We start from the raw sequence: 26,427 nt of genomic DNA, 5'->3' as shown, positions 1-26,427 counted from the left end.
AAAGATTTTTCTTTTAAAAAATGCATTCCTTTCCGTTTCGTGACCATTCACAAATCTGAGCAAGGTCGAAGGAGGAGGTAAAACCCAGTGAAGGGTACCACTACTCAGCTCTGATATATATATTTGTTCCTTCAAATGTTCAATTGCTTTCTTAATGAATTCCCTGAATCATTGGCTGATCGGCGTCTTTCATTAAGTGGTTTTCTCACTCGGTTAACACAAATCCTACTGTCCATTTCATAGCTGTCATTAATGCTGTAATTTCAGTAACGGTTCTGTGTGAGATCGAAGGCTTGTTAGAATTGGATCCTCCCCTTAATCCAGTCGAGATGCTGCGGTGGCTTTTGCATCATCGCCCGGGGAAAGAGATGTCCGTATCCAATTTCCTCGCTCTCTTCATCGTGGCCAGTTCATACGTACGATTCTCCGTGTGTCTCAGAGATATCAGAGGTCGATATACCTTACCGAAGGATGTCCCAGATTTTCCCCCGTTAATGTTGAGATGTAAAGCAATGCAAAAAACAAAACAGCGCCGAGATTTCATATAGCCACATTCAAGATAAGCGAATTACCCCCCTCTCGCACCATCACTCCGTCTTTAGTGCGTGACATTGCAGGTCAAATTTGTATTCTGCGCCATTCTGTAGGGCAGGGCTTGCTTTGTGTACGGCTCCCAAACCACCATCGCCGAGTCGGATCATGAGCCATAAGGAAAGGCAATTAACTACGGGGAGCGCTCATATTATATAGAAACAGTGAAACCGTATTGTCATTTAGTTTCAAGCAACTAGACTGATTGGAAAATGCGGCTACGGGCTCATATCTTGGTGATTCGTAAGGTAAGGAAGAGGATGTTACACAAGGGACTGATAGGCTGGCTATATTTATGTTTGACCTATATGGCTTTTAAAGAAGGTATTGGAAGGGTGGGATATAATTAAATTGCAAATTGTGAAACCTGCATTATCCGTACTGGTGAGCTCTCTTACGGTTTCTTACTGAAAGAACAAAACTAGAAGAAACAACTGAGAACCATATATAACGTAATTTAAATAAAGAGGCGTGCTTAAGCATTGCTACTTCTAATGTTTTTTCATTGGAGAATTGAAATGGAAGCTCCAGATGAGATACCATGTTTTAATTTTTAATGCGTTTTCACCCAGTGGTGGCGGTTCCTATTGAAATGCACTTTCCTGTTGTTAGCAGCATCTTCGAGGGACAGGACTGTGATCTTGGCGTGGCTGGTGGATGAGCCAATCAGAAGGTAGCTGCACAGAGACGCCGACATTCTTAGTGGATGTTTCGGCGGATGTTGATAACTGCAACATAGTTAGGCATGAATTCAAAATATTACAAATGTTAAAATATTGTGGACAAAACAGAAGTCTGTTGTATTCATTAGGCAAAATAATTCCACAGCTTACAGACGCATCAGCAAAACTTTCTAGGATGTGAGCCAACATCAATTGTTTGCCCACATTTTTACACGTCTTAACCAATAGATGGCTTGCATTGAAGAGAATTAAAAAAAACATTAGTCAGATCACATTAACTTCATTTATGCAACAGTGTACTTATGCTACAGTATTTATATAACACATATATAATTGATTTTATTTTATCTAGGTTTACATCAATATAAAGGAAATTTTACATATAGCTATTAAGTGAGTCTTCAGACAGGTGCATCCAGACATCATCCTAAAACTGAACAGCCTTTCATGTATCTTTCACCAATGACATCATTGCGCCCTGAAAACTAATCAAATGTTTGTGGGCAGGACTGTTGCCTCATATTTTAACGGCTATGGGTTCAAATCCCACCTCTCCTCTGTGCATCTGGTCTTTGCATGTTCTCCCTGTGTTACCTGGCCTTCCTCAGCATACAGCAGCTTCCTCTGGCTGTTCAACTGACTGGCATTTCTGAACTGCCCACAATGCATGATTTGGTGCGTGTGAGTTTGTGTAGTGCAGCGCGCTGCCATCCCAGCCAGGCTGTACCTCAGCCTTATTCTTGTGCGAGGATAGACTCCAGGGTCCCTCACTTCTCTGACCAGGATAAATGGTTAAAAGCCTGATGGATGTGGTCTATGTAACCTTACAGTAAGACAACTAAATGATAATACAAACCAAAAACAAGAGAAGCAACTCAGTCATTGGTAAAAAAGTTAAAAGAAAGCATTACTGGAAACATGGCAGTTCGGATGCTCAGACTACTCAGTTAAACAGCCCAGACCCTGTGCATGAAAACTCACTAATTGGTCAGGATGCGACTTTGACTCTGCACTTCCACATTAAATATTACCTTTTAAATCCTTTCCAAATGCTTTAAATTCTGAGTCGACATCTCAATAGATGCACTGTGACTGTGATCCAATATGGCAAACAATGCATGATATAGAATAAAGCAAAGACTTTAACCCTTTTTAATATTAAACTGCACTTCAAGTATTCACTGTCTCACAGGCACTCCAAAGTTGAACATTTTGCTTGATTTATAAAACCTAATGGAGCAAAATCGACATTTGAGCAAAGTTCAAGATTCTCAGATGTAAACATCAATTTATAAATAACTGTAATATATGAGGTTTTAACCCTGAGGTTTTTATGGTTCATTGTTGATCTGCATTCTTATTAATTTATACTCAAACACAAAAAAGGAATCAAGCACTCATCTGAATACACCAGTCTGATAAAAGCAATAAAAATAGTTGTTTCTTAAAGAGAATGAATAGATAATGTTTCATTTATGTCTCTGTCGTCGTTTCCCTTGATCAAGCACATGGACAAACCAGCAGCACAGAAGAGAACCTCTCACCTCACTCTGTCACTTTTCCTAGAGCTACAGCATGTTTTGACTCAACAGGAGGTGAGAAAAAGACGAGCCGACTAGATAAGATTTACCCCACTGGCTTGGTTCACACACTGGGAAGTGCACTCCATTCTGGCAAATGGACACAGTAGAGCATCATACCATCATCTGGGCATATTTGCCAGGGTGAGAGAGCCTAGCAAATGTGTCCAGAATTAGCTTAAGGCAACAAGGTGCTGCTCCCCCACCCCTCAAACAGCTGCTCCACGAATCTGCATGACTTAAAGCAGGTGAGCTCGAACACAGTGGCACTGCATGTGTAACAGAAGGAGATACTAATATCCCAGTGCAGTGTAGTTACCAGTAGCTATATGCTCATGCTACAGTACAGCACAGTCACTGGCTGCAATGTGTTACTGCTTCAGCACAAGGGTTAATGGAAGTACTCAGTGCTAGTGCCTCAGTGTTATACAGTCTATATAAATGGGTTTCTGCATTAGTAGGGAAGTGATAGCAAGTGGATGGTGTGCCTCTTGTACAAGTTTCAGCCAGATGACGCAGCATCACTACTTGAGTTCAATAGTCAGTAGAAACAGACAGTGTGCAGGAAGGATCGATTGCTCTTTTCCTCGAACTCCTGCAGCAGATCATCCATCTCGTTCTCCATGTCATCAGTATTCTGGATCTGTCAAACGATGAAAGAAGAGAAACAGTCACAAACATAGCCGACACCGTAATATTATTTTGCATAGCTTATGGTTTAATCCAGTGGTTCTCAATCCTGTTCCTGGAGGACCCCCCCTGCCAGAATGTTTTCATTCTAAACCTACCTTAATCAGGCACAGATAATCCTTAATAGGCTAGTAATGAATGTGGCTGGTTGAATGTAGTGTGGGTTGGAATGAAAACATTTTGACAGGGGGTCCTTCAGGAGCAGGATTGAGAACCACTGGGTTAACCCGATGCTACTTTCAAATTCACCATTTTACACATTGGGAAATTTTCATGAAGTAATGAGTTATACACCTTGATCATGTGCACTGTGGTGCTGTGAGCTTGTTCGGAGGCAGGTGGGTGTGTGCATGTGGCTTTTTGTGTATCTCAATATGATGCCCTCTACAGTAAAGATAAGGAAGCCAGTATCCAGGATATATCAAGAATATGGGAAATATTTCATGAGGTAGACATTTTTAGCACACAAACACAGCATAGTGTGGAAACTTGATCCATCCTATTTTATGAAAACAGGACTCTTCTCTGATTCGCTCACAAGTGCTGTGTAAGTATATTAAATCTAAAGAAAATGCAGTATAAGTACAATTACATCATGTCTCAATTTGAGTAATATAGAATATAGTCCTAGAAAACTATATGGCAACCTTCATACTGTTAGTCCATGTCACTCAGTAAATGCTGTCTGCTTTGCCTTAAACCACAAGTCTTTGCTTAGTGTCAAAACATTTTCATATGTCGAGCAAAAAATTTTATGCAATAACTGTAGTAAACTACAAGTTCACTTAGTGCTAAGAAAAAGTAAAGAGCACTTGAAGAAGTTTATCTTTTTCAACATTTTTATGTGTATATAATAAAAGTTTTTGTACTGATAGACATAAGTGAAATCTAACAAAACAATGACATTTGGATATCAATTATTCAACAAAATTCTACAGAAAAGTAATTTCTCTCTGTGGGGAAAATGTAACTACGTACATCCTTACATTTAGTACCTGGTACTGTCTCTTGGGCAGAAACACATTTATTATAACCGTCTCAGATTTGTACACAGACCTGTAGATTTTTGTTCCAATCCCTCTAAGCATGATTCCCCTAACTGTGTGATATTGAGGGGCATCTTGCATGTTCAGCTCTCCTCTAGCCCACCCACTTCAACTGGATTAAAGCCCAGATTTCGCCTTGCTCATTCCGTAACCCCATTCCTTTGATTTGAGTCACTCCTCTGTAGATTTGCTTGTACACTTGGAGTCATTATCATGTGAGGGCCAAGACCGTCATATTCTCTTCAAGCATTGGTATGATGCTGGACTCATTGTAGATGTTATGACGCGTTGGTGAGGCCCTGAAGTGCCAGAGCCACCACCAAGCTTCACACTTATGAAGTTCTTTTTCTCAAATGCTGTTTCTTTTCTCACAAAAAATGAGAAAGCTCATTTTATATATATATATATATATATGATTACTAAATGTAAACTACTGAAGTGCAACTTCTTCAACTTTACCATATTTTTCTAACGGTATTGTTGAAATTAAGATCTAAAATTTGTCACATTATGATATTTTTTTAAAGGGGTGTACTGTCTTTTCAATGGCACTGTAAGTACACATTACCAAGCAAGCACTTTGACTAAACTCAAGCAGTTACCCACATACAGGTTGACATCTCCAGGTTCAAACAGAATCCTGAGACCCAGTGATTTGTTTGACTCTCAAACATTAGAACACAGATAAACTTAGGAGAATCACTCACACATTGACACAGCTCGCAGATGACAAAGGCGCCCAGGGTAGCTTCCTCATGGTTATCCTGGATGTCCACGTTAATGACATGCACTGGCTGAAAGGTTTCCTGTTCCCGAGAGTTCAAGTCTGAAATAGTCAGGAACATAGAAAGCGAACTGATAACCGTACATTTACATGAAAAGCCAAGCTGGTAACTTTGAACAGGGTGCAAAATTGTAATACCAGTACAGTTTGCAAATGTGTTCTTTGACAGACTGACCTTCCAACACCTGATCGTAGACCCGCTCCTCACACGAGATGACTAAATCAAACTTTTCTTTGCAGTCCTGAAAACGCTCAGGTCGCTGCTTGATGCGTTTGTTGCGTTCTAACATGTGCAGGATCCCATTTTGTGTGTATCTGGATCACAGTAGGTCAAGGATGACCACATGTCAGGGCCCCTAAACAGCATAACGGCCACCCAGCAATCCATCGTCCATAGCTGGTTATCCAACAGAGGGTCACAAGGAACCTGAAATCTATCCCAGGATATAAAGGGCATAAGCTGGAGGAGTGTCAGCCAGGGCTGGCAAATGCTAAGGGAAATTCATAGACACAAAGCCACCAAACTGCATGTGCTTGCACTGTGGAAGCATGCCAGAACACCAAGAGGACACCCACGCAAACGCAGTGAAAATGTGCAAATCTGACACACAAAGCAAGGCTGGCAATCAAACAGCCTGGAGGTGTGGGCCCACTGTACCGGTTCCCAAAGCAGCAAGTACTCTAACTAATGTGTAACATTTATTTCAAGAAAAATTTATTTCAAATGATAAATTAATGGCTCCTGGTGGGACCCATATTCATAAAAGATAAAACTAAATAATACTGTTCAAGATTAGTCTTACATGCTCCTTTTTCCATCCAAGGAAAACCTTGATAGCAAGCCAACTGTAAGCAATAACAGATGTATAGGGCCTTCTGAGTCTGATTAATGATACTGTAAAATTAACAAACTTCTCCAGTCGTCCTAAACGAGATTAGCAGCTAAGGGTAGAAAAATGCTGCATCTCTCATTACACTGTTCAGCATTCATATTATGTCACCACTGTGCTACAGATATGAGATGGGTGTAGTAAGTGAGCAAAAAAATTTATATATATATATATATATATATATATATATATATCCATCCATCCATCCATTTTTGGGGGGCCAGCCCATCGCAGGGCACACTCACACACCATTCACTCACACATACACACCTACGGGCAATTTAGAAACTCCAATTAGCCTCAGCATGTTTTTGGACTGTGGGGGGAAAACCGGAGTACCCAGAGGAAACCCCACGACGACATGGGGAGAACATATATATATATACACACACACACACACACACTCACACACACTTCTAAGAATATTTTAATTTGAATTTCAGAAAATTGCATTCCCTACTCAGACTAATCAAGGTCAATCTTTCATGCTAAAATCATTCTTGCTTAATCCACTCCCCACATTTTCTGCCCACTCCCACTACATTATATCTAAGTCTGACATGGTAACCTGAAGGGCAAAGGAGAAGCTGTGTGGGCTTTTCTTGGAAGAGAACAGTGAGAGAAGCGGAGGAAAAAGCAAGGCGGACAAGGGGAGGATAGTGACTGGAGTGCTTGTGTACTGCTTCTTCTGCAGCGCCAGCAACCATCCACCTACCTTGCCTGAGTCTCTCTCTCACACTCACACACTCACTTCACGCAGAGCTGTGAGTCAGTGACAGCCACACACACACATATATGATAATAGCAGTCCATGTATTCATATCTTTGTGAGCACTCTACATTGGGTCCCCACAAGGTTGTATGTACAAAACCACACATGCACACACATATGTTTGTGAGGACTGTCCATTCATTTCTATAAGCATAACCCTAATCCTAATTATGACAACCCCTACTGAGCCTCCTAACCTTAACCAGTAACCAAACAAACAAGATTCTTGGCATATTTTATTTTTTTGATTGCGATTGCAGATTTTTATAAAATTGAGTTTCCCTTGTGGGGACTGGAAAAATACACAGCCACACACACACACACATACAGGTGTATGTTTCCTTGGTAAAATATTTATGTAATTTCAACCTGTGTGTCTCATGCTCAGAGAAAACATGAAATGAGTGGCTGCTGGCTGAAGTGACAGTACAGGAAGCAGGATATCACACATTTTGGATAAATCATTCTGAAGTGGCTGGATGATGCAGGTCTACTGTCATGTTACAATTTCGATATTTAAAAAAAAAAATGTATTTTCAACATACTGTTGTGACCTTGCAAGAATCCTGACAATGTTAGTTTTGCAGGATAGAAAATAAAAACGAGCAAAGGCAAGTATTAAGTGAATGGTTTGTGCTTGAAGAGGCCGTAGCCATGAGAAGCACATCAACATCAGAGCATCTCAACCTTTACAATAGCTATTATAACTGAAATTCATGTCGTCTACCACCAGGGAGCAAACTCATTTTTTGCACTGTGCTCTAAATCAAAAGACAATGCTTTTTTCTGTGGTATTTGAGTTAGGAACTCGATGAGATAATTCACCATTCAGTATGTCGATCATGTTTTCCCTCATTTGCCAGATGTATTAATCAGGCTAACCTCTGGTACAATGAAGTACAAGAAAACAGGCTACACTCCTGCTGCTATAACAGTATATGACCACAACAGAGAATCTATGAAGAATAACGACAACAGGTCGCATTTTGCTTTTGATAAAAAGGTACGACCTGTTTTCATTATCCTTCATATCCTCTGCTACACACTGACAGAAACATTCTGTGGTTTCACAGTATTTGCACCTTGAAATACTCAATTATGTTTAACCATGAATCAAACTCATGTAGCAAAAGTTCATAGCAGTCTGATTCTGAAGAGTTTTCTGAAACTAACTTAATTGAAAGCTCTTTGAAAGCAAGTGAGTAGGCAATCAGGAATCCACAGTTCGTGAAAAGCTTGGAGTCAATTTAGAATTGTCTCTACTTGATCTCAAGGTCATTGATTAATAATCCCTGTGTGTATGAAGAATAAGATGCTTTATATGCAAATTACTACTTTTTTACAAATTTGCTTCATGTCATATTGTAAATTGTAATGTCTTCCTCTAATTCTATGTCTGCTGCAAATGTTTGTGTGAATTCGAAATGAAGAGTAATTAACCAAAAATATATTTCCGATCCAGTTAACATAAGTATGGTCAGCATATTTAATTGTTTACAATTTTCTACATTAGTATAACTTCATTCCTTATAGTAACAATAGTAACAGTTTATTTGCCATTTAGGGGAACAGAAGGACCTTACATCCTTAAGGTTACGTATCTTTAATCACTAAGAGGTCGATTCACCCCTGAGCTTAAGTCAAAAAAGTGTGTAAATGTAAATATGTATCAAAAACTGTCCCAGTTTACCCTTTGTCCCTCTTCATCAATATTCTCCTCACGTCTTATTATATTGTCAGAAGTAGAAAATTCAGGTCCACAAAGTACAAATCCAGACCAAGGCTTTGTTCCAACCAACCAGATCAGTAGTCTGTGGCTGTCCTTAACTGATTGGCTTAAAGAAAAACTTGCCCTGGATTTGTACTTTCTGGACCTGAACTTTCCAGTTCTGTTGTCTATTGTGAGGAACATGCAATAATGTTTGATAAACATTTTATCTACTTTTGTGTTATTTGGTCTTAAAATGGCAACTGTGATGGGTAATTGTGGAAAATGGTTGAGGGATCATTAAATCAAAAGTAGCATTATTTATTTTTATTTAAGTTCTTGATGGGAGAATAGACACCATTTTGAATAATGGCAAATATATATTTATATACAAATTATATCAATTATTTTTCTCTAGTGCATGAGTTTACTACCATGCAGAAAACACAAAATGAAGATTTTTTTGCTAAAAGATGCCAACTATCATTCAGGCATAGGCTATACCTATAAATATTGAAACAAGAGTGTTAATCAGTCCTGCAGTGCTGTTAAAAAAACACTCACAAACAGGAAAAAGCAGTTAAATGTGGGTTTCCCAGTGGTGAAGGAAGTACTCAAATAATTTACTGAAATAGAAATAAACAGGCAAAAATGTATTCTAGCAAAAGTTGAAGTACTCCATTGGCTTTTCTACTTAAGTAAAAGTAATGACTTGCTTGTAAGTATACTTAAAGTATTAAATTAAAAGCACTTGAACATATAGTCCCTGATGCAAATGTACAATGTGACACAGAAATTAATTTCATTGTGTTGCAAATCACACTCTTATACATGACACAGATGCAAGGAGGTAAATTGCATGAAGGCTTCGGTTGTATGTCTGGATATGTTTCGGAGTAAATAATTCAAAATGCTATAAATTGGGATCCTTTCCATGTGGTCATTTTATATAAACCAAGATAATTGAATTGATTTTCCTGAAAATATACTATACTGTGATATATATCATTATCAGGATGAGATTTCGGTTATATCACGATGCGCATTATGTGCGTGTTAAATAAAACTTACCAGCTAATGGCCACAGGATTCAGATTTTAACACTACTGTCATGGCATTAACCACATGCTGTTCACAATTCTGATCACAAACATCTAAGGATCACCTCTGCCATTTCCAGAGCCACCTTCCCTAATGAATTTAAAGGTGTTGCATGTTGTACGCACTGTACAGCAATAAATCTCTCCAACTCTGGGGAAAAAAAATGTTTTATCTTGCTTTTATAAAAGTTTCTAATAGCTGACAGGATTCTAAACCTCTGATGCCTACATGCTACTTCGAGTCGCTGGGCTTCACTTTAACAAGCTCTGAAATCTCTGTATTATCTATCTATTCACTAACTTTACCTGTCATCGTCCAATTAAAAAAAAACTGCAATGTGATTGTAAAATGTAACGCAATGCTGTGTAGAAAAGTAGTAGAGTGGAAAGCAAAAATATTTCCTGTAAGGCGTAGTAAAATCAAAAGTTTCCACGGCTAAATCTACACAAATATAGATATGTGAAAAATGAACTTTATTACTTTCCAACGCTGAACTTTTCTAGACTCAATCTAGTCCAACAGACGTCAATAACCACTAATGTGCTAACTACAAAGTTTAATTTGTTAGCTTTAATTTGCCAGACTAGAGTGGTTGCCAAGGGATATTTAGGACTTATCCAACTGGGTATCATTGGATTCTGTAGTGTCTTTGGAATAAATCCATCCATCCATTTTCCAAACTGCTTATCCTTCTGGGTTGCGGGGGGTCCGGAGACTATCCCGGAAGCTATGGGCACAAGGCAGGGAACAACCCAGGACGGGGGGTCAGCCCATCACAGGGCATCTTTGGAATAAATCTGCATTGAAATTTTCTTTCTAGTATATTCTGTTTGCGTGATATTTCTGCCAGCGAAACCCTATTTCGCCAACTGGCCCATGCTGACATTTTGCTCTCAGTGATGCCGCTTAGGGACTACAAACTTGGCACTGTTTACCCAAAACTAGGAAGGAGGATCTCAGCTCTTATATTGGTCTATAGCAGTTATTCAGAACCCAGAATATACAGACACTCCTCTACTTCAACATCATTTTAAGGGTATACGCAAGCATTAAGTACTAGGATGCTGTGAGTACGCACGCTACGCTGCTGCGCGGCGGGAGGAGTGGCCAGAAGTCGTACTAGGCGGAAGTGGCACGCAGAAAAAATAAATTGATGGCTGCGGACAGGAAACGGGAGCCCAACGAACACAATTTGGACTTGCAGTCCTCTTCGTTCATATGTCTGAAAGTTCATAAGTTGAAAGTTCATAAGTAGAGGAGCGTCTGCATATCCAGGAGCTTGTATCACGAGGCAGGACTTCTTGCTTAGCTGGCTAACTTGCTGGATTTAAAGCTGTCTGGGTAAAACATAAGTGAACGAAGATAAAGTCCATTTAAACTAGGGCTGAATAAGAAATCCAGCTTTGTGATACATGCCCGTTTTCTGCTTACCTCAGTTTAAATGGGCTATCTTCGTTCACTTACATTTAGCCCAAACTACTTTAAATCCAAAAAGTAACTGACCAATCACATCTTGTGTCTACATGTAGTCAGCCAACAGTGTGCCAGATACTATTGTAGACATACTCACAACAGACAGGAACAAATATGTATAATTTTAGGGTTTACAAATGTTTTTGACTGTTATACTTTCTTCACTTTATCTGCAAAAAAATGTTACTGGATTTACTGATAGTGCACTACAAGTCTTCACTGTACTGCTTAAACATTTTGTACTGATTAGATGAGAGATTAATGTATTTTTCACAATTTTTGCAGTGTCTACTACAGACAAAAAGGGCCGATCGTGGTCTTTGCCTAGACCTCAAATTTTAGTTTTAGCTACTCGGTGCAGACATGATAAAGTAAACACACTCATTCACTCTCATACAGCGGTGGAAAAAATTGAGACCACTCTACATTTTTAAACAAATCTGCATTTTTAAATCATGGTTTAATTGTGGTTCTGCTGGCAGAAGGCTAAGATGAGCAGCATGCTTCCAGGTTAAAATATTCTAAGACAGCAATACACAAGAATAAGGTGAAGCAGGAGACACTGGGAATGACCAGAAACCAGCCAGGTAAAAGGCGGAAGCGACATTCTAATGCCAGAGATGACTATTAACTTATCCGATAGTTTCTCATGAATCGAAGAATGACATCAAGTGACTTTCAAAAGGAATGGGAAGCATTAAGTGCAGGTGTGAGATGCACTGCTAGGACAGTTTGTATCAGGCTCCTAGAAGCAGGACTGAGGCCCCATAAAGCAAGGAAGAAGCCCTTCATTAATAAGAAAAAGAGAAGAAATGAGTGAAACAAAAAAATTGTGCTGGGGTCTCAATTTTTTCCGTGGCTGTATATCGAAACATACAACATATTGGCCTGAAAAGCCGCCGGTGTATTTTTCCAAAAAATTACATCTAGGAAACTGGGGTCATCTTATATTCGCCGAGTAGAATTTACATCTCATTATACACATACAACAGTAGATGGCATAAATTATCTGTCCCCTGGCAGTACACATCAAATAGACAGAACCTGTGTGGTTTTAGCAATACGACATTGTACAAAAGGTGATCACCGTTTTGGTACTCCACCTGGGTAAGGTCTCCAAGGCAACCTATTTCATTTATTCTGATCCCACCTGGTGTCCATCGCCAGCTGACATAATCTGACGCCACGGGATCAGTGAGCAAGACTAATTACGCATTTTGCACCACAATGCATGCATCTTTAAATAATGCAAATTGACGTGTATTTGTATTACCGGTAAAGGTACATTGTGTTCGATTCTGTACTCGCAGTGAAATGAAAAACTGAGAGACAGAACCTAAATTCAGAATTCATCGTGGACAGCACTAAACTAATTGCGGCTTTGAGTTGATTATAGCTAATGCTGGGTACGGTAGGTCATAAATCGACAGATTTACTTGCTAATTTATAGAAAATGCATATAAACATCAAGTTTTTTCCCCCCCAAACATGTTGTTAGAGGCATTGCCTTTAGTTTACAAGTATTTCTAATTGCGTTTGTAGCTTAAAGAAATAACTTCAGTTGTCCCCGCTGAACCCAAATTTCACGAAACCATTTACCAAAAACTGATGTTTGCACCAAACTGTGAATTTCGTGTAATTTCGGTCTCTTTTCTCTTTCTCATTGAGGAAATATAAGACACAACACAGTAAGAAAGTATTCTTATGCTGTATGAGTGTTTGAGACCTGTGAGAAGTGTCCTGTGGGGGATACAGTTCCTTGTCCTTGCGGACCAAATCGTTGTACATCTGCTCATAGGTGACTTTGAAGTCATACACATTGGGCTTGTCCGGTGCTGGACCAGGTAGCTTCACATGGGACCCAGTGCCAAATGACTGCACATCAAAACCCCTCTTGCTGCACAGGAAATTCAGGAGGGAGAGAAAGAAAGATTGCCAGCATTATTCCTGTACTGGGCTCCTACTCACCAAACTGATCAACAAGACTATGGTTGAGCCCAAAGGTATTTCACAATACTTAAATGCAATGAACATATTTCTGCAGAGTCAATAGAAATTGCGATAGACAACCACGTAACCCATGCATGTTCAAATGATTTCAAATCTAAAATATCGGCATTAAAATGTGATGCGTCTGTGATTGAATAACCTATATCATTAAACAAAGATGAGGATCTTACTTGCACTAAGATTCTTTTATTACTCATCAAAACGGGAACCCATAAAAATAAAAATCACATGATGTATCATCCTGTGTTTCATAATCAATTGAAAGCTTGCACAACTATGAAGAAATTAACATTTTAAAACTATTAGCAGTCTGGACCAGTATTAAACTGCATCAAATGTACTATATAAAAAATTGATAGAGCTGTGTGATGCAGTGTTCTCAGCTCCTGATTCTTATTCATCCACATATCTTTACTAACACCTGTTGTCCGACTGGGCATTTAACCTCTTATACATTTATTGTGAATATTTAATGAGGAACATTTGTCTCGTTTGACACTTAAAGCTGTGAAAATAAAGCACCAATTTAGACTGCATGTTATTAACTGATGCGTCATTTATTAGGGCAGCTAACGGACCACCGTGGTCTTTATTACAGACGACAGCCCACACTTCTTTCTATATTGCCCTGACGATTCGATATAAACGTACCGACATTATATATTTAAAATAAAACTGTTAAAGCTTTGTTTACGTTTTATTCCCCGCGAAGGGGTGCAAAAACGATGCAAAAATTTACGCTTTTTAACTGGTCTGCTCCGTAGCAGTTTAGCCTTGTAGCAAAGGTCCATCTGGAAGAAGTAATATCCACCAAGACAGGTCCGTCACCCCCCATTTCGACTCATAGCACACTCTTCACACACACGTGTTCACCGGTCATGATCATTTTAGAACATACGGGACGTTGTTCATACGTTGTGGAAAATGTACCTGCTTGTATCATTGTACAATAATGCATTACGGGGAGGGGGGGCAATGAAACGGTCTTCAGTAGCTTAATTAACTGATAGAACATCACTAATAAGAAGGACCCTTTCCAGTTTCTGCCCATGCGTACCACGTACTGGGGAGGGGGCAACAAGCAGAGGAACACCCCCTCAAAAGCCCGCCCCGCGGTAGTATTCACGAATTCACTAGTTAAAGCGATTTCATAACAATATAAAGTCTTGTTGGATCTTTTAATTTGGCACAAACTGAAGACCCTATATAACCCATTTCGTATTTTAGATAATTTTCTGAATTTCTTAAGGGCACAGAGGGGCTGGGTGCGAACCAGCAGCTTTGATTACCAGTCAGACTCTACCAACTGAGTCACAGAAACAGTTACTTAAATACGCATTTAACCTATTGGTGATATTTTGCTACATCACTTCACTTGCCTTTTTAATAGTGGTACTGTTGTCTAGCTTGTAATTACATACTTGCAATCCTCATACAAGTACATAGGCCGGTTGGGGAGAACACGGCTTTCATTTCGCCTTCTTTTTGTGATATCCCTGCTCATATCGACAATCGTTTGTTCAGAGCTGCATAAGTGCAAAGTCCACGACGAGGGCTTTAACAAACTTGGCCTGAATTATCTGCAACAAGGTGCAGATCGTTGGAATGACTTTAGCTTTAAGTGGGAATCAACGCTAATTAAAGCCACACAGGTTCAATTACGCGCAGATTTGTTAGTGACCTTGACCGAATACCTCCAGAATCACAAAATTGAGAATCCTTTTAATCTTCAGCTGCCATTGCAGCCACCGTGTCTTTATCATATCGAAGATTGGACCACAACTAAGAAAACGTTATGTAACAAAATAGTAAACATTCCGATGCCGGCTAGTTTTTTTATGCGACGATGCGCCTTTATTTGCATATAGCTCATTTAACTTACTCCAAAACCAGTTTACTACAATGGAAATCTCATAGCATAAATATAAATTATTTTACCTCGTGTTTACTAAGCTGACAGATTTTAAGTATTCCCGTTTTCAATTACTAGCCTCAGCTACTGCACATTCAGAAACTGGCTATGAAACGGTTTATAATTTACTGAACTAAAGGTCGTTTTCCATTTACACCGTCCTGGCCTGCAAACACAGCTTCGTGTCATTTACCTGAGGATGTTATGCGCCTCCATACTGCGATTCTGGTTGCTCGAACACACCACCGCCACGCGCAGCGGGTGACTCGGCATAGCGTTTCCCTCCGACCGCCAACAAAGTCGATATCCAAACCCTAAAGGGAGTCTAAAATCACACACATACTTAACCAACTACTAATACGCACACAAAGTGGGACAGCTCTCCTGTGATGGAAGACAAATATTCTAAATTACACAAAGTTTCATCAGATAATGCGGTGTTCTCTCTGTGCGGCTCCCTTAAATATATTTTAAGATGGCGGGACCTTTAACAGATTAATCCAAGTTCACCCAAAGTAGAAGACGTTAGTTTACACGGAAAGCGACTAGTTTCAGTAAAAGATTAAGTTAAGTACCTAAACCACCTTCGTAACGACGTGTTTGGAGGAATGAAAATGTAGCACGCGCGTTAAAGAAATCGGAGTAATTCTGATTGGACGATGGCGTGCCGCGCACCTCTGGGACAGGAATCAATAAGTGAGGAAGTTTCACCATAAATTATCACCTTTTATACGTTGCTGGTAGAGAGAAACTGTTAGCTTTGTACTACAATATGTGATTATACTTACGTGCAGTAATGGCTTGTGCCACGGCCGCAGTTGCTGTGGTTATATAATAGATTTACGTAAACATCAGGCAACTGTCAGACTGCAATGATACAACTTTGTCCTGATTCCAGTGTGCAGTAGCACCCCCTTCTGATGGTATTCCTGAAAAGTTAATACTTAGTGCTATTATCAGTACAGAACTGGATCGGCAGTGATTGCAAATGAATCGACAAAGCGAAAAATACATGGCCTTTCTATATATTTCGTTAAGCGGAACAAAATATCCGCAAAGAAAAAATGAAGTTGAAGAGTTTGAGACAGACAAAAATGTAGACAAGTAAAAATGTAAAGTTTATATTTCCATTTAAGCTACTATAATATACCTTTGGGTACTTTGAATTTTAATTCTAGGAGGTAGACCTCCTTCCTTTATATGGTCCAAAAGGTGTAGTTATAGGAGCAAGTAAGAGAAAAAAAAGCTGCCACCAACTAAAGTGGAGCAATTGTGGAAGTTGGGTGGATGTTTTTAATTAAATATACTGTTACTGTTGAAAATACATTGTTATTCAAAAATTTGTAGGTTTATTCACCCAATAATTAAAGCATGAATAGTATTATGATAAACTGGGTAATCTCAGACATGCGTGTTGTGTAAACAGCAAGTGTAAACAGATCCATCACCTTGCTGCCTAAGTGAATGTGCAAGTACAGCCCCAAGAAAAAGAGAGAGAAAAATTTCTTGAGGATATTGAAGAATGCTTCCTGGTTATGGATGTAGCAAAACAGTGAGGTATATTCACTTTAATAAACTGACTGACATGATATGGAAAGTGTGCATGTATGTGTGGTGGATCTGTCTGGGAAAAAGCCCAGGGTCAACATTTAATCCCAGTCAAGCCCTGCATCTAGCCCATTGGCATGCAATTCTGCCCACCCACTCCATGGGGCGCTTTCTTGGAGCACCTACGGCTCTGGAAGAAAATGAAGAGACCACAGCACAGTTTTTTGTTTCACTCATTGCTGAATTTAAGGGTGTAATTTCTGTTGCAAACTGCAGCCTGGTTCTCCTCTGTTTAGAAAGACAGACAGTGAGACTGACAGATACTCTATTAATGCCGAAAGAAATTACTCATTAATGAAGGGCTTCTTTCTTGCTTTATGGGACCTTTCTTGCTTTGAGTGGTCATTAAATTTTTTTCCTACAGCTGTATATCTGCTGGCTCCTTATGTTAAGTGCTACTGGGAGTCCTTCCTGCCTTCTGATTTTTATGGTGCACCTGGATTATTGTTGTCAGGGTGAATCAGTAAGGAATCATTATTGCCTCACTTCTGGACAGCAGTTTCAATTATTCCCCACATTTATACCCGCTTAATTATTAAATAACCTAAGTAATTTAATAACAGCTTGGCAGACGCAGAGTGACAGCAGTCCTAATGAAGTCCACGGGTCACTTTCCTCGAGCCCGACTACTTCCGCCTACGAAACTGACATGACGTCACACGCCGACCTACGAACCCCCACACAGGAAAAAGTGACAGACTAGTAGACGGTTTCGGTAAGAATTTGATAATATTCTACCTATGTTACGTAAGCTATACCATTGTTTAGTTTTGATCGAACAAATCATTGGCTAAGCTGTTAAGGTAGCAGATATCGGAAGTTGTCGATGTCGACATTCTAATACTCATAGGAGCAGACGGAAAGCTAACCTGCTAACTAGCTAGCTAGCTTGATTTATGTGTTTCCAAATTATGCAAGAATTTTTTATTTTACCCGAAACCAAGGATATTTTACTAGTGTACATTTAAAAACTATCATGAGGGTATGAGATACCACTTATTACTTGGTTGGAAGAATGTCTGATGACATTAAATGACATGTTAATACCTGATGGCGTTTGAGCCGGGATACAGCACCGACAGGATTTTTTGTGCAGCTAAAACTTATCCAGCTCCAACGCTAGCTGGTTAGGTAAACTAGTAATGAGTGCGAGGATTATGCGAGTAAATACGGAACTTAATACAATTAAATAAATCTAAATAAGAAGACGACTGTAATTTTAATAGCGTATTAAAAGCTAAACCTTCAGACGAACTTGATGTTTCATGTCTAATTTGCTAGTTAGCGAGCAGTCAATTACACTGACCCTATAATGCTGCCACGTAAACGTGACGTGCGATAATTTTCATTTATTTTCCGCCGGTGTCAACTAAGCAGACTAATTTATTTGCTTCTTTAATCACTTAACATATTATTTGCGAACATTCAATTGAAATGAATTTTGGTATATGACAACTGACCTCGCTAGTCCCCTCAAATCGTACCCTAGTCAATTTGGGTGTTTGACATGATTCTGTTATGATTTTTATTGTTTATCATGCTATTGTCATGTATAACGGGTCATTTAATATTTTGCATTTTTGTCCATCCATTGTGGTAGTTGAATTAGTCTCCTGTTGTTTATTTGATTAAATATTTTTAAACAGTTCCTTGAACAAAGCCAGATTCTAGTTACTTTAAGCAGGTTGCCTTCATGTATACAGTTATATTTTCTTATCCAGGAGAGGATAAGAAAAAAAAACAAGTTTTAGGAAACTAAGACTCAGGGATCGGATATATACATACTGTAGAAAAGAGATTTTTCTTAAACACATAGCAGTTTTGGCAGAAAACTGAAAGCACAGAATACAGAAACGAACAACACACATGTATATACACACACACATGCACAAAGAATTTTGTACAGTTTTTTACATAAAACTTGATATTTTTTTATGCAAACATTTTTTATCATACTATTTGCAAGTGGCCTCTTTGCCGAACAAGCGAATAAAATATGTTCACGTAGGTATTAAGGTAATGGTTATATTATAATATGAATACATTTTAGGTATGTTTTTCTCTGAGATCTGTTCCATTCCTATAAGATCCTTTGCTTTTCTTTTTCAAAACGTATATCCATAAGATTTTTTAAAATGGAGTAACTGCTGTTTTTTCCTCATTGTGGCTATGTGAGCTGGAAGTTAAATTGGGTTCAGTTACTGCACAATCAGAATGGTGTTTATGTCTGACAGAATGTTCATTTTTCAAACAAGTGATGAAAATCTGTTCATTTAGGTGGTGAGAGAATGGTGGTATCGTACTACAAATACAGCTTAAGTAGGTTTTCTCCATTCTTAAGTTTAATTGGATTAATGTTTTATTTGAAACTATGAATGTTTATTGGATGTTCAAAGCTCTAATTTAAAAACTCTTTCCACAGATGAATTACAGTGAGAAACAGATTGGAGGAAGATCCCTATCGGAGCTGCCTGTGGTATACTGCACAGGGTTTGATCAACGCAGTCTGAGTTTACCCAGCAGTGAGCATTTGTGTGTGTGAGTGCTTGCGAGCAGGTGCTCTAGGGTGGGGGTTGCGGGCAGGGAGGGCTGGACGAAGGTACCCCCATGTCGACCCGCAGCTGCCCAGCCAGCGATGTGGACTGTAACATCTCTGAGGAGAGCCGCCCCTTTGGTGATGTGGAGCTGACTGAAATGGGGCCTCTGCTTGAAGAGGTAATGTGTCTGTTCCAAGGCAGTGGTTTTGTCAATGTGCCTCTATGTGAAATGTGTGTGTTTCACAGAATAAAATGCATAAAATTTTGCAGGGAAAGTGGGTGGCTTGAGGTGTATAGGGCACAGCTAGTGGCTTACACCCTTTGTGAGCGTTACTCTGTACGGATGTCCAGTGAAGAGCTTGCGTTTAATATTAGATGTATCTGAAACTTCTTTGGTATACCAGTGACCTCCTTGAGAAAAAGAGGATGTTTATGTCACCAGGGGTCCACAGAACAAGGAGGCCCCTCGACCCTTCGAGACACAGAGGATGAGGAGGATGAAGACAGCGTACGGGTGATTACATTGCCTCTACAGGCCCACCATGCTATGGAGAAGATGGAGGAGTTTGTGCACAAGGTCAAGTCACCATCAGTAGTTTGGGCTTTTTTGTTAATGGCAGATGAGGGGTCACTCGGTTACACTGGTTTCTTCGCCCCTTGCTTGTGACAGGTTTGGGAGGGCCGCTGGAGGGTCATCCCATACCACCTTCTACCCGAGTGGCTGAAAGACAACGACTACCTTCTGCACGGACACCGGCCGCCCATGCCCTCCTTCCGTGCATGCTTTGGGAGCATCTTCAGGATCCACACAGAAACAGGAAACATTTGGACGCACCTCCTGGGTCAGCAGATAACTCCCCCTTAAGCCTGTGGTTCTCAGACGTTTTCTGTCATGCCCCTCTTTGGAAGTAGTTGACCTTTCATCACCCCCTTCACGTACCAACCCTACCCATACAGACAAAGCAATAACACCGTCATACATGTAAATGTGTGTGCAGAATTGTCTGGAATTGAAAATCTCACTCCAGCCAGCTTGGCAACTCTGCTTTTTCATACCGGAACAGTATCGGACCTGCTTACATCTTAAATAATTTCTGCTTTAATGTGGATCTGGCTGCTCAGTTATTTTGATGCTAGGCTATAGTTTAAGTTAAAATTCAAATATTATGGAGATTTTCTTTGTTGGAGTGAACGGTGAACGATTTCCTTGGAGGGGTGGTGAAAACTGACTGGAGCGGGGAGCGGTCTGCAGTGGCTGGGAGCGGGGGAAGCACACCGCTCCGTGTGCGATGAGCGGAAGTTCTCATCGCTCCGCTCACATCCTCTGGTACCAGAACACGTTTTAGCACACTTTCAACCTGGGATTTGTTATGCTTTACGCCCCCCTCTGCAGTGCCACAGTGCCTCCAAGGTGGGGGGGGCGCCACACATTCTGAGAATCACTGCTTTTAAGCTGTGCTCACACAGTGTGCAGACCTCTAATGGCTGCTTCGTATATAAATATTCTTGTACAGTCTTATGTGGTTGCATCTTATGCACATGCATCTTATGTTGTTTTTGAATGCTTGTGGCTCTATACTGTACCTTACCGTATTGTGCATGCATGTTTTTTTTTTTTATAATTCTTTCCTTAACCATACATTGTAGCAACTACTATACTATCATTACATAGAATTTGCATTGTATAATTACAGTTTTGTAATCTAGGCATGATTTAAAGCATATAACCGGTTGGGATTAGGTGTATATGCAAAGTAAATAGGCACTATGCGGTTTTGGAGTAGCGCAGTGGGTTGTGGAAACGAGATGCCATAGCATTGTATATAGATATTTGTATATGCATATTTCTTTAACCACAACTGCAGTAATCATTATTAACCCTACTCATATATTCAGTTTTAAATCTGGAATTGCAATAATTGAAAAATTATTGCGTTAAAATGCCATATCAGCTATAAATGAATATTTGTTTGAGTCTAGATTATGTGAGATAGTATCCCCTGGTGAGTGGATCTGTGTACTGAGGTCTGCGTACACAGTTTGAATTTGTCATGATGTCCCTGTGCTGCAGGGCTGATCCTGTTCCTGTGTTTGGGCACCCTCACCATGTTGCGGCCCAACATGTCCTTCACGGCCCCACTGCAGGAGAAGGTGGTGTTTGGGATGTTCTTCTTGGGTGCTGTGCTCTGTCTCAGCTTCTCCTGGCTCTTCCACACAGTCTACTGCCACTCTGAGAAAGTGTCCCGCACCTTCTCCAAGTACGTCTCCACCCTCCCTCAGGCATTCTGTTACTCTGCATGAATGCATGTGGATGGAAGGATCGTGTACTGCAGGCGTGTGTGTGCGTGTGTGTGTTTGTGTGTGTGTGTGTGGGGGGTGATGTCCTATTTGGGCAAATTGTTTGAAGGGCTACTGACAAAGGGCTGGGTGGTATGACGATAGTCCTGGTAATCGATGATATTAGACAGCTAACTTGGCGTTTATGTCTGACAGTGACTAGCCAGCAGTTATCGCCATTGTCGGGGAGGTAGACCCAGGCTAAACACCAAGCATGATAACAGCAGAACTTGTGATTTGACCAAGCAAACGTTTCCAACGCAGTTTAAATGAAAAAAAAAATAGCTGTTACTGTGCAGCGTTTCACAAGCACATTGCAGTAATAGTGTATTAACTGTTCTTCTGAGTTGGGAAGTTTGGCATTGCCACATTAGAACTATTGACAGTTGTGCTGTGCAGACCATCCCGTACTGAAAAATAAAATGCTGTGTCCTGTACTGATCCATGAAAATACATGATTTGTTCTGTATTTTTCTATTCATTTCCATGGAACCCCTAATAGGACATGGAAGATGAAAAAAAAAATTAATGGAAGAAAAAAGATCTTTTCAAAGATGAAAACATTCAGATTGACAGAAGTGACATTTCAGTATCGATTCACACATCCCCCAATTGATATCCTTCTTTAAGCACAAATAGTGGAGTGTACTCCAGAAAGCGGGTTCGAGTTTACGCCTTAACTCCGACAGCATGGTAAATTTAGTTTTAGACTTAATTTAGTTTTCCAGCTGTAATGTCTTTCAGCAAAAGCAAGCAACACCCTTTGGTTTTCCAGATTTTTTTTTACTGGGAAATTTTAATTAATTTTTGGCTGTTTGCATAAACACTTGACATGAAATAGCTGTCGTTCGCTGATAGTTACCAGTGATGAATGGATACGGGGCAATTATTAATAAATACATAATCTGAAAGTTAAATGGGGTACATTGTCCCATAGTATCATGCTTAAAGGCCACTTTACTAGACATCTCTGTCATTTAGTTTTATAATTATTAATCTAGTTGCACTTTCTACATACACAGACCAGCTATTTATAGTAACACAAAAGTATTGGGAGATTCTGCTTTTTTTTCTTTCTTTTTTCTCCTCCTGTGTCCCTTTATTGGCTCCCCCATCCCACGCTTCACAATCTGTATTATGCATTCTCTTCATATCTAAAAAAAATAATAATTAATGTAGAGCTTTGACTGTTTATCTAAAGCAGTTAATGATAATGCATGTTTTTTTTAGAAGGGGGGTTGGACAATACTTCATTCTGATATTTTTAAATGAAAATATTATTTTTTAAGGTAACGCCCAGCCATACTGAGCCCAACCCCCCCCCCCCCTATTTTCTTATACAGTTTTTTTAGCTGACTTGGTCTCAGGTCAGTGATATGTCCTGAATTTGTAAAGATAGAAAATACTCTACAGACTGGCTGTGAGTCTGTACAGTCCGGATAACAGACAGTGAGTTTTACATAACGCACAGTGGTTTCACATAGACTTGTGGTTCACAGAATAGCGTTTGGGTAACACTTTGGTTTTATGTGGGTAAAAGTGTGAAAGGTCTGAATTCTCCCTTGTTCCGGTGCCCCCTAGGCTGGACTACTCGGGCATTGCCCTCCTGATCATGGGTTCCTTTGTGCCCTGGCTCTACTATTCCTTCTACTGCTCCCCACAACCACGCCTCATCTACCTCTCTGTGGTGTGCATGCTGGGAATCGCCGCCATCATCGTCGCTCAGTGGGATCGCTTCGCCACACCCCGCCATCGGCCCACTCGTGCAGGTGATCAGCCGCCGGCGTGCTTATCGGACAACGTGGCTCCACATAGTTTCATACTTAACGTCATACTTTTTCTTTATTACATTTTTATTAAACGTGTCGTTTAAGAACCAGTTAATACTCAGCTGTATGATTATGTGCGCCCCCAGTGGGATCCTGCAGTGGCCAAGACAATTCCTCTCTACTCTAATGCAGTGTTTCCCAGTCCCATCCCTGGTAGGGATGTGGGAGGGAGCAAAAATGTGGACTGTCTGGGGATCGCCGAGGGACTGGGTTGGAAAAAACCGCTCTAATGGTTATTAGCTATTTGCCTTTGTTCTTCTCAATCACAGGGGTCTTCATGGGTCTGGGACTGAGTGGGATTGTACCCACAATGCACTTCACCATCGCGGAAGGCTTTGTCAAAGCCACCACAGTGGGCCAGATGGGCTGGTTCTACCTGATGGGTGCCATGTACATCACAGGCGCTGGGCTCTACGCAGCTCGTATCCCCGAGCGTTTCTTCCCCGGCAAATGCGACATCTGGGTAAGCCTGCCAAGGCCCTCCAGCTTCTCCTGTGTTTCTCACTGACGGAAATTCGTGCCTTCCTCACTCACTTGGCCTTTTCTCTGCCGCACAGTTCCAGTCACACCAGATCTTCCACGTTCTAGTGGTGGCAGCTGCCTTCATCCACTTCTATGGGATATCCAATCTGCAGGAATTTCGCTATGGGCTGGAAGGAGGATGCACAGATGATTCTCTGCTCTGAATGAAGCCTCATCCCCTCCCACAATCTCCCCTTTCAGTGAAGAAGGCCCTGGTCCTTTACCAAGTGCCTCTCAGGTTATGTTATTAACATTACTCCTCCCCCTACTTCTTCCTATTGCGGCTTTTTGATGACCAACATTTTGGGCTGATTTGATCTGCCCTTCTGAGCACTCTGGTTTTGGTCCATAATGGTGGTGGGTAGAAACCAGACAGGGAGTGGGAGGACATAGGGAGGAGGGTGTTGCAGTGCTGCTTCAGCACTGCATGTTCCATCTTTGTTCTTAGTCCTGAGGGAGTTGCTTTGGTGGGCACTCATGTCTATCATGGGAAAATATAAGAACTGAGGAGCTGCATAAGTAAGTACTGAGGACTTACGCAGCACAGAGCAAGTATGAAATAACAGAAGCCATGACTAGGGACTGAAGGTAGCAGAGGAGTACTGCTCAGCTCTCATTCCTGCAGCCTGTAGTATTGCAGGAGCTTCTTAAAGTAAATCTATTGTCTCTTTTTATTTAAACTGATTTAGATTGTTTCACTAAAAGTTTTCACTTGGTAAATAACTTAATTCATGCAGGACACAGCAGTGGCTTTATTATCTGAAGAAGCTGGAAGTCTTCTGCTCTATGCTTTGAAGTCCCTATAGTATGTGGCCTTACAGGAATGAGAGTTGAGTAGCCCTTTGGTGCACCACCGTCTCTGAGAAGAGGTGCAGGAGCTCAGGTGCCATTCTTGGCTCGGACTTGCTGTCCCTCGTCACAAATCTTCATGGCAAACACATGTAGAGTTAGGAACCAGTCTGTCACACGAGTCTCAGTAGTTTGTGACCGCCTCGTGGTCACAGGTAACTTTTTAATGATTAAACTGAGTGGAACGAAAACACTCAAGGTGACTAAGTAGCATCAAACAATAAACTCAGTCAAAGTAAATGTGAAACTCTTGAAATTAGCATATAGCCACATAGAGGGGTTTACACTTATTACAGTGAACAAGTACTGCTGAACATAAAAGTGAACATATTACACTTAAAATATGTTCACGCAATAATTGTCAGGTGTGATTTTAATGGTGTTAGGCACACTTATGCGTCTTGAAATATTTGACAGAGATTTCAGTGGCTGGAATTGTGGGTGCAGGGTCATTGCATTCCCTACCCTAGGTCTATTGGTAGTTGTATTTAAGAAAGCACCTCTGCTGAAAATAGCAAAATCTGCAGTATCGGAGGCTTATCATTCACTTTTGTTTATTGTTGAACCTGCTGTAATTGTGTAAAGAGCACACCACTATAAATGTACCCATTCCAGGACATTGTTTTGTAATAGATTTTCTCACGCATACACAGTTCGAACTTTCGCTGAACGGTAATGTGACAGATATCGCTATTTCAGTATGGAGCTACCTTGCTACTCATCTAATGTTTGTGCATAGTAAATAGAAATGTTGATTTAGTGACGCTAACTGTAAAATACAATTGAAAATGTATATCGTATATAATTTAAAATTATTTAAAAAGATCTAAATTTAGTACTCCTGTGCCTTATGCCAATGAAAATAAAGTATGTTATTGGGAAGAGGGACACTTTAATGGCCTGATTAAGTGTTAATGGCAGAAGATTCTGGTTTCAGAATTAAGTAGGTCAACCTTAGCTCTTTGAAGGAAATATTTCTACTTTATGATTTTGATGCTTTATACCCAAAAAATAATGGCCGATTGAGATGACTTAAACCAGTGGCTGAAGTGGAGAAAAACACGTGCTGGACCTCCCGTTGTTATTCAGCACCAGCAGATACTGAAAGGTGCCAGTACTTTGAAGAGAAAACCGAAGAGGCGCAAGTACTGCGTAGCGGCGAGTGCGGGCCCACTTCAAATACTGACTGAAACACAAGCTTCCCAACTGCTGTAAACTGAGATTTTAGGATTGTTAACAATGACTCGATTATGTGTGCGCACACAACTCTGTGCTCGGTTTTTCGTTGTCGATCAATGAACAACTGAAATACATTGTCCACATAAGTGTAAACTGTTACATTAAATATTTAACAATAGCAAAACAATGAGCTGTTTCTATTTTTTTTATAGGAAAATCTGAAGTTTCTCCGTTTAATTTAGAAATCACCGAAGAACATGTTTACCACACAATAGGCGATGGATAGGCAGACCAGGTAATCCATGTCAGGGAGTACACTGAAAGCT

The 26,427-nt window shown here is 40.3% G+C and overlaps 2 protein-coding genes and 1 long non-coding RNA gene across 7 annotated transcripts; 2 read left to right on the top strand and 1 right to left on the bottom strand.

Moving 5' to 3' along the window:
• Positions 1-659: 659 nt before the first annotated feature.
• Positions 660-2,893, top strand: LOC125712545 (uncharacterized). Of its 2 annotated transcripts, none has more exons than XR_007383340.1 (3): positions 660-839; positions 1,207-1,264; positions 2,780-2,893. It is a non-coding gene; the product is annotated as an uncharacterized LOC125712545 (long non-coding RNA). The 2 variants fall into 2 exon arrangements; XR_007383341.1 differs by having other exon boundaries at positions 1,204-1,264.
• LOC125712543 (RNA polymerase II subunit A C-terminal domain phosphatase SSU72-like) lies at positions 1,137-16,143 on the bottom strand. Of its 2 annotated transcripts, none has more exons than XM_048982708.1 (6): positions 16,029-16,143; positions 15,434-15,565; positions 13,072-13,215; positions 5,550-5,689; positions 5,298-5,416; positions 1,137-3,497 (listed from the first exon to the last, which is right to left on the bottom strand). In XM_048982708.1, exons 2-6 carry the CDS (start codon positions 15,511-15,513, stop codon positions 3,396-3,398), a joined length of 585 nt encoding a protein of 194 aa, XP_048838665.1. In that variant the 5' UTR covers positions 15,514-15,565; positions 16,029-16,143; the 3' UTR covers positions 1,137-3,395. The 2 variants fall into 2 exon arrangements, with proteins under 2 accessions (XP_048838665.1, XP_048838666.1); XM_048982709.1 differs by lacking the exon at positions 16,029-16,143 and adding an exon at positions 15,816-16,008.
• A 1,269-nt stretch (positions 16,144-17,412) lies between these two features.
• Positions 17,413-26,288, top strand: LOC125712542 (adiponectin receptor protein 1-like). 3 transcript variants are annotated; one of them, XM_048982705.1, is made up of 9 exons: positions 17,437-17,563; positions 19,126-19,167; positions 19,271-19,563; positions 19,828-19,962; positions 20,056-20,227; positions 21,457-21,643; positions 23,304-23,491; positions 23,821-24,014; positions 24,109-26,288. In XM_048982705.1, exons 3-9 carry the CDS (start codon positions 19,456-19,458, stop codon positions 24,235-24,237), a joined length of 1,113 nt encoding a protein of 370 aa, XP_048838662.1. In that variant the 5' UTR covers positions 17,437-17,563; positions 19,126-19,167; positions 19,271-19,455; the 3' UTR covers positions 24,238-26,288. The 3 variants fall into 3 exon arrangements, with proteins under 3 accessions (XP_048838664.1, XP_048838662.1, XP_048838663.1); XM_048982706.1 differs by lacking the exon at positions 17,437-17,563 and adding an exon at positions 17,580-17,830; XM_048982707.1 differs by lacking the exon at positions 19,126-19,167 and having other exon boundaries at positions 17,413-17,563.
• The last annotated feature ends 139 nt before the right edge of the window (positions 26,289-26,427 follow it).

This window comes from Brienomyrus brachyistius, chromosome 18 (assembly GCF_023856365.1).
Source record: "Brienomyrus brachyistius isolate T26 chromosome 18, BBRACH_0.4, whole genome shotgun sequence".
Classification (NCBI taxonomy): domain Eukaryota; kingdom Metazoa; phylum Chordata; class Actinopteri; order Osteoglossiformes; family Mormyridae; genus Brienomyrus; species Brienomyrus brachyistius.
Note: the sequence above shows the minus strand (reverse complement) of the source record. Positions and strands in the feature narration are given on the sequence as shown.